At 33.2% G+C, this 9,131-nt stretch overlaps 1 protein-coding gene across 5 annotated transcripts in view; it reads left to right on the top strand.

The window, feature by feature from the left end:
• LOC106461358 (glutamate receptor ionotropic, delta-1-like) overlaps nucleotides 1-9,131 on the top strand; it is a 70,436-nt gene that overhangs the window by 48,933 nt on the left and 12,372 nt on the right. For all 5 annotated transcript variants that reach the window (XM_022388297.1, XM_022388295.1, XM_022388293.1 and 2 more), the window contains 4 exons: nucleotides 5,418-5,505; nucleotides 5,969-6,124; nucleotides 6,830-6,998; nucleotides 8,195-8,412. In XM_022388297.1, the coding sequence (XP_022244005.1) occupies nucleotides 5,418-5,505; nucleotides 5,969-6,124; nucleotides 6,830-6,998; nucleotides 8,195-8,412 (631 nt within the window). The remainder of the gene's footprint in view (nucleotides 1-5,417; nucleotides 5,506-5,968; nucleotides 6,125-6,829; nucleotides 6,999-8,194; nucleotides 8,413-9,131) is intronic.

Raw genomic sequence — 9,131 nt, 5'->3', positions numbered from 1 at the left:
AAATATTCAGTACTTTGTTGGTCCTCCTCGTACTCTAATAACCTGTGCAAGGCGACGTGGCATGTTGTCGATGAGGTTATTGATGTAATACACTGTTATTTTATCCCAACTTGTCACTAGGGGGCGCTGTAATTCAGCTACAGTAGCTGGTTTAGGGTCATGGTTAGTAATTTTCCAGTTCAGTTCTACCCAACAGTTCTCATTGAGATTATGAGCTGGAGACTTTGCTGGCCTTGGCAATCTTGTAACATCCTCATGGTCGAGATAATTCTGTACAATACGTGTACTGTGGGGCATGGCATTGTCATCCTGGAACATAAAACTGTTGCCAAACCTTGTCCTAACATATGGCAGAAATATCGTCTCCATGTGATGCCATTGACGTTCTCGTGGAGGATATGAAGAGTAGTTTTCCACGTATGTATTGCAGCACCTCCTGTGTGTTCCTTGTAGGAAAAATAGTCTTCCCTCATCCGTTCTCCAGGCAAATGACGAACACGAATCCTGTCTGAAACAGGATTCATCTGAAAAGATTACACGTTGTCAATGTTCTAACTGTAAGTCGGCATGCACAAAGGATATTGTGACTGCGGTGAATTCTGGTTAATATCGGTTTGCAGATAGCCATTCTTGCAAAATAACCTTGTTTGGTCAGTTTCCTATTCGCCGTTCTTCTGAATCCTCTGGAATGAAGGTGTTCATGCCATTCCTATTGTAGAATATTCCATGACTTCTTTCACTTTTCACGTGTTAACCTGATCAAAACACTGTCATCGAGGGTAGTAGTTTTTCAGCGTCTACTAGTATATTTTCCTGTAGTCTGACTAGGTTTCAGGATTATGGATAGAGTACACTGGGGGTACCCTATTGTTCTAGCAATGTCTGTTTGCTTCATACTATTTCTGGACAGTCGAACAATTTAACACCTATAACTTCTGGCACGTGAGGAGGCACAACTCTACGCCGAGTACAGAGAAATTGTTTGAACAAAGCGTTGATCTGATTTTAAAAAGGCTATACCAAAACACCCCTTTTATACAAAACAGGTCTGTGTATGTGTGTTGAGGAATAAATGCACAAAACACCTTATACAGACCAAAATAACAACTCGTACATGTTTGTCCGATCATACACTACCTTGTCTGTAACTATTTGGGCATGTAGACAATAACATCAATATAGAACAGTAGGCAAACATTTTGGCCAAGAATGTAACTATAATTAATGAATGTTTATTAATGTTTATCCAATCACTGTACTATTATAAGAACTATCTGAAATAGCAACATTTACCACATTTTCTGATTTTCTGTAGAACATTCACTTCAAGGACAATACATACAATATATTCAAAATTCATAAAACTTTATGGTTTTTGAGTGGAGCCTATTTTATATAAAATAACTTTCTTCATGCGTAAATCGAAACGTGTGCTATAATTGTCACGCACACACTAATATTTTCTAAGATGTCCAACTCAAATGGCATTGAATATGACTCATAATTCATTTCTGTGTACTTTGTAGAAGAACAATGTGTACAACCTTTAATATGGGTAATTAATAACTGAACTGATAGACCTAGGGGCACAAGAATTAAAATTCTAGAAATCTAAGTCACCCTTGTTGTGTTCCTAATAGACCATTTTATTGTATTGTTTAGTTGATAACTTATTATTGTCTGGTAACTTTCATACATGAAGCTCAATTGATTGCTCGTTCGCGAGTGCAATTACGTGACACAATTCAAAAACAAACTCATGTATTATAATATCTTCGATAACGGTTATCATCATGCGAGAGTTAAGTGATTCAGTTAGATCTTATATTTTTCGTGTCAATACATTGTACTGTAATTTGTTTGTGTAACAATATGTAAAAACAAGCACTGAATTTATTACTCGACATTTTAATACATCATGCTAACGACGTGGCACTATATCAATAAATAAATAAAGGATTCAAACATGTATATTATAACCAAACATTTATTTTGTGACACCAGCAGTATTACTTGCTCACGCTGTGTGTTCAATGTAAACTAAAAATGTAAAATGTTATTTTGTAAGATCGTACACTGACGAACGGATTTTAACCTTAAGGCTTAGAAAAACTAGTTTATCGACTATTTAAAATTCCAAAACATATTTTTCTCACATAGATATTGAAAAAAATGTTACGGTAACATGTGTTGCATTATCTTTCACTTAACTTACACTTTATAAAAAAGTCATCAAATACATTAATCTGTTAATCGTCAGTTACAAATCAGTGTTCTTTGATTTTCTAATATTAACTCATGTTTCATCATAATCCAATATATCTAAGCAGATATTAATGTATCTAAGTAAAATCACAGACTTAATAAGTATTACATATACTGAAACATTTATAACAAAACTTCAATAATTAGACAACTACAACCAGTTTAGTTTATAAAATACTGACCTACAGCCCAATGTAATAACATCTGCTGTATATACTTATTCTAGCATGTGATCAGTCAAATAAAATAAATCACTATAAACGAAACATAAGGGACATTCTCGAAAGTGATTCGAGCTAATATGATCAAATAAAGTTTCTTCAATTATAAATTCTACAAGACATATCATTTACTTGAAATCCATAACTAATTTGACTATCCCCGCCGTGATGAACATTAGATCTTCTGTCCCTCACATTACCCCTCCCCTATTGCTTAAAACTGACGTGTTTCACAATAGTTTAATATGCTATTATCAATATATGTGAGTTCAATCACAGACTTTACCAGTATCATACATACTGGAACATCTATTAACAAAACTTAAAGTTAGAAAAAGGCGACTTTATCCACGATTTATCAACAAATAGTTTTATAAAAGCAAATATAAATGGAGACTTGTGTTAGATGTTCAAACATATTTGTCAGAAACTGATTGATATTCATGGGATGTAACATATCATAAAGGACTAAGCTAGACACATAATTATCTGACATTTGATATTTAGTCAAAACAGAGTAGAATTACATTAGTTTTTGTTAGTGAATTACCAACCTAAGATGAGCATAAGCTATATTTTCCGAATATTTGGAGACTAACCCTGTCTGAATTTTTGACTGATTTCTGTATGTTGGGTACAGTTTAATCTTACTGAGTAGTGAGCATATAATGTTTTTGTTGTAAAGTATGACGAACTCAGTGAAATACAAGAATTGTACACCAACTTTTTTCGGTTACAAACTATGTTAAAAATCTTAAATAATGAAGTGAAATGAACAAGTAAAAATAGGGAAATAATGTAGAAAAGTACAAATGTTGTGTGAAAACTAATTTAAACGAGACAATCCAGTATTTTATAAATTAAGGTGTTTGTAGTTTTCGTAAATAGTATATCTAATAATTGAAGTTTTGTTAATAAATGTTTCAGTAAGTGTGATATTTGTTAAGTCTGTAATTTTACTTACACATATGAATACTTACTGTAAAATTCTTATAGCCCACGTATAGTACCTTAGTAACACTATCCGCCTCACCCCGTTCTTTTTCAGGACAATGCAAGTTAAATAACTATAATTATAAAAAAAAATGCAATATGCGAATTATATGAATTACTAACACTAAGTCTTTGATTATTACTGAAGCAGAAACTATAAAGTTGATACCATGTTGAGACACGTTTATATTTGTTAATCTACATCACTCTCTGATGTAAACTATCTGAGCGCTCATTATAGATAACCTCATCATCCTAACCCCTCCTCTAGCAACATGCTCTCTGGTGCCACTTCGTTGAACTATGATGTCATCGTCTAGCCTCGTCTCTATTACCTGAGGCAGTCAATCAGCATGTGTGTCTGAACATCTGCCCTTAGTACTTGGATATGAGAGATCACAAATAACCAGAGTGTTATCTGACACTCTGAAAATTTGGTTATTAAAGACATTTAATTTCGGGTGTAAACTGAATAACTTACTTTTTATATACATATTTTTAGTTTTTAAAGTGTTGGGACTCAGCTCCAATTTCAGGTGCTGGAGAAGAGATCCAATGCTTTCTGGCAACACTATTGGTTTGGTTTGTTTTGAATTTCGCGCAAAGCTACACGAGAGTTATCTGCACTAGCCGTCCTTAATTTAGCAGTGAAAGAGTGGAGGAAAGGCACTTAGTCATCACCACCCACCGCCAACTCTTTGGCTACTCTTTTACCAACGAATAGTGGGATTCACTGTCACATTATAACGCCCCCACTGCTGAAAGGGCGAGCCTGTTTGGTGGAACGGGGATTCGAACCCACCACCCTCATATTGCGAGTCGAGCACCCTAACCACCTGTCCATTCCAGACCCCCGGCAATACTATACCCCTGCATAGCTTCAAGTCACCAGACGCAGTATGTATGAATTTATATGTGATTGAACTGTTTAAAGGCCACTGTGAAACCATCGTTTTCATACTATATATGAATTGTGGAAATTACATTGAGGAGTGCAATGATATAAAAGTCCTACGATGGAGCCTTTTTCAATTGAAACTACGTTGCTAAACTATTGTCAAGGTGCAGGATCGTCAAACAGAGCATGACCGGACATGGTGACATGAACTATAACGACGTGATGAGGTTCCAAAATAGTTTTAATTTAATGTATTCAACTCTGTACATTATAAAAAAAAATAATAGAAGGAAAAGGTGTGGCCTGTAAATGATAAATAGATATTTTAATACTGACAACTTTTTGGGGTCGGGGTCTTAAACTTTGATGAAACCAAAGATTTGATACCAAAACTGGTTATCAATCATACAAAGTTCGAAATGAGTTTACACACCTTTATTTACATTAATTTTTAACAAGATGTTCCGATAAATGTACACCCTGTAATGAGATTTGTTTGTTTGTTTTTTGAATTTCTCGCATAGCTACACAAGGGCTATCTGCACTACCCATCCCTAATTTAGCAGTGTAAGACTAGAGGGAAGGCAGCTAGTCATCACCACCCACCGCCAACTTTTTGGCTACTCTTTTACAAACGAATAGTGGGATTGACTGTCACATTATAACGTACCCACGGCTGAAAAGGCGAGCATGTTTGGTGGTTCGGGAATTAGAACCCGAGACCCTCAGATTGCTAGTCGAGCGCCCTAACCACCTGGCCACGCCGGGCCCTGTAATGAGATCAATTTAATTTCGAGCCTATTTGCACATCTACACATTTGAACCTAATTTTTTTTGTTTATATGTACTCTACACTAGGGTTATTTTTCAAAATATCCATCGTAAAGACCTGAAAAATGAAGCATAGAATCTCGTTTATAACACATAAAAATCATTTTTGTGAATATTATATATTGTCTTGAGAAATTACAAAGGTTTTTAGTAATGTATAAAAAAATATGGCAAGTTGCTCTAAACTTTTTAAACTTCATATGACGTAGTTTTGAATTTGTGGAAACGCCCGATCAAGAATTCGGACAATGGAAGAACAACCAGTGGACTGGTTCTATACGTATGCTACTTGACGGGGTAAGATTGCATTTCTTAAAAGATTCTGAGATTTCAATATATTGTATTTTTGTATAATTAATTACATTTTGGCTAATTGTATACTTATTAGATTTTCCTGCTTTTTCCTGTTAATTTTCTACCATTGTTTTTCTCACAATTATTTATTATTTTATACTGAAACTTAAAGCATGAACCGACATTACATACATGAGGATAAAACAGGGGGCCCCCAAAATTGCCTGAGCCGGACCTGATGGTTTAAGGTAAAATGCATTGCTTATCAGAGATTATAAGAAATATTGTTGGCATGAAATGAATCAATGAAACAAGCTTCAAATATCTTAAGTTAAAAAATAATTCATTGCTGAACCCCATCGCTCTTTCCAACTTTTTTCTGAACCCAGATCGATAAATATTTGTACGTGTATGAGTAAAATTTGTCAGTAAGAAAGTATGTCCAAGATATTTGTGTTCTATCCAGAAAGCCGAATTAGCACCCTTTATGACGGTTACTGGTCCTCGTACGAAGGCAGTAGACTTTACATTTCCAATCGGAACAGAAAAGATCACAATATTAGTGAAGATGCCAGCAGAACCTTCTAGAATTTTTTTATTTCATCGTCCGTTTAAATCAGAGGTACGTTTATTTATTAATGTGGGGCACATAAAATATTATTTTACCATTATGTTCGTACTTCCTTTACACTTAGCCTAGAAATAAAAAATGATAATTCAAAAATTTCCTTTTTAGATTTAATATGTCCAATATTTCCCGCTTGTTTAATCAGGAGATAAATTAATAAGCCAAGCGTTTTCATTCCATTTAAATTTGAAATGTATTTCTAAAAAAAATTCTTCTTGTCCAGTAAGCCTAAAAATAAAATAGAAGTCCAGACGTTTCCTTTATATTTAAACTAAAGATGTGCTCATAATAAGTCATATTCTTCCTTTATGGATATATATTTACATGAATAATAATTCTTAGGCAAAAAGCGAACTCAAGGGAGAAAAATAAGCAATTGTTTTTCATGAATCTCTGAGTTTCATAACTTACAACCCATCTTTTGTGAATATAAATAACTAAATTCCTTATCAAGATATTTTTACTTATCGAGTGTTTTTAAGATATATTTGCTTGCACAAGAATGATTATTTAGAACGTTTTAAATAAGGAACATAAGATACTAGTGGAATAACTTTACATTTTGTATTTTGTTGGTATTAAATAATATTAGTTTTAGTAAGGACAGGTTTACAGAATTGTTGAGACGTGAGAATTTTGACTGACAATAGCCAATACACATTTGAAATCACTATCATTAAATAATATCTTTCTTTTCAGGTATGGATATTTGTTATTGCAGCCATGTTTGTAATGGGTGTTTTATTGTATCTAATTAACTTCTCAAGTCCGTTCTACAGATACTATGAACGCAAAAAAGGAAACCATAATTATTTCTTCAGAATTAGAAACTGCTTGTGGACGACATATGGCTCTGCAGTTCAGCAAGGTTAGAACGTGATTCTAACTAAAGCTATTTTTAAGCTTCGTATGAAAACTCAACATTTCAAATTAACAGATAAGATGTTTCAGTTCCGTTTAAACTAAAGATGTGTTTATTGAACAAACAATTCTTGAACAATTCTTGCTTGTCGACTCCTGGTATATATATAAACCTGTTTATGTCGCCAGAATTATTACATTTGCTCTTTTATTTATTCATACTGAAACTTAGCATTAGATTTTTGTAACGTTTTAATATTTTAGTTTATTTGTACCATAAATTGCTAAATATATGGTTTAACTTATATTTTTTCAATAAAAGGTGTTTCAATTATTTTTTATTCATTATTTCAATTTTCAAAAGAAGCTATTCATCTCTTCATTTTCTGTGACATGCTATTTCTCTTTAACTTACTGTCATCTTTACATGGATACAAACTAACTGTTCTTATATAATAATTCTTTGTATTCTTTTAACATTCTATAATATTAATTGATAAAAAAAATATTTAAGGTTGATTGTTTGACTTTAACTGAAAATTGCAAACAAACTATTCATTATTTTAATACGTTGTTGTTAGCTGTATTCGTAGATGAAATCCAGTCGGCGATCTTTCTTTACAGATTCTTCTATAACAGTGAAAATGACAAAACAAAATCACAAAATCAAGCGAAGCAAAGCATGCTTCCTGTACGTTGACGTTGAACTTCTGCGCATGCACTAGTTGTCTTGCTATTTGAACGCAGCATGAATACCCGGTTTTACAAACAGGTGACGGCGACGTTACTCCAGAAAACAGAATACTGCTGGAAGTGCAGAATTATGCATGCAGAATTCGCATAGCATGACACCATTGAAACTGGACATGCAGAGCTCTCGCAGCATGAGATGAGAATACTGCCGCAGCGCAAATCAACAAACAGTAAAATAATAATAGTTAATATAAAAGACACATTTCATTTTAGTTTTATCATTGGTCATGCAGTGCATTACTTACATACCCTAACTGCACACCACTGAATCAGATCATATATCAAGACCAACTTTAAACAATAGTTTCGGACATTAATAACAGTTGCAGAATATTAACAGTAGAGACTATTTCTTCTGGTAACTTTATTTCGAGGTGTTTTTCATTTTTAATAACATAATATAATGTGTTATAAAACATAGTGTTCAATATTTTTCTTTTTCAATACTAGGTAGCGCTTTTCTTCCTGAAGCAATTTCTGCTCGTATTATCTTCATGACTTGGTCGCTGTCTGTGTTGGTAATTTTGGCTACGTACAGTGGGAACTTGATAGCCATTTTGACCTTTCCAGAAGCTCGATGGTTAGTCAGAAATATTCATGATTTGAGCAAAGAAAAGCACATATCCATTATAATGCAACCGGGAACAGCTTTCATTGAAGAAATACTGGTAACTTTATGCACATTATTCATTATTTCTACTTTTCATTTTGAAATTTGAATTGTTTTTACTCTGATTGTAACTGTTGTGATTTAATGAATCAAGAGTACCAATAAATGAAATTGTATCCTTCATCCATCCCACCAACACTCGGTGCTTTATTAAAACGTTTAAGTGAATAACAACTCTCTGAAGTAATGAAAGCAGGGACACCATTTCAATGAATAACTGCTAACAGTGTGTGGGAACAAATTAGCAGCTAGGATAAAATCTAGGAACTTTTTATTACTGTTTGAAATATTGATGTAATTTGATTCGTTTATGTATATTTGTTCGTTGTTAAATGAAACCATTATTTTTGACAGGTAATAATAGAGCCATAACGTAAATATTCTGTATATAATACTTTTCAGAGAATTTTGAATGATATGAGTAAAGTTATTATTTAGCAAATATGTAATATGGTAAATACAATCATGATATAAATAAACTTTAATCTATTATATTAATGGAAAAAAAAAAACGATTATTCATTTAGTATAGAAACTCATGGAAATATCCAGTAAATCAATCGTTATTTTTGGTTTTTGTTGATAATTGGACTTACTAGAACATTATCAAAAGTAGATACTGTTATGACAGCAGAAGTCACGTGAATCTAGTAACAAGTCATGATATTCTAGAAGGATCATGTCTGTTCGTGGCAACTCTGGTCTTTTCTACGCTCC

This window comes from Limulus polyphemus, unplaced genomic scaffold (genome assembly GCF_000517525.1).
Source record: "Limulus polyphemus unplaced genomic scaffold, Limulus_polyphemus-2.1.2 Scaffold943, whole genome shotgun sequence".
NCBI lineage: Eukaryota > Metazoa > Arthropoda > Merostomata > Xiphosura > Limulidae > Limulus > Limulus polyphemus.
The sequence above is the reverse complement of the archived record's forward strand: the minus strand, read 5'-3'. Positions and strand labels throughout refer to the sequence as shown.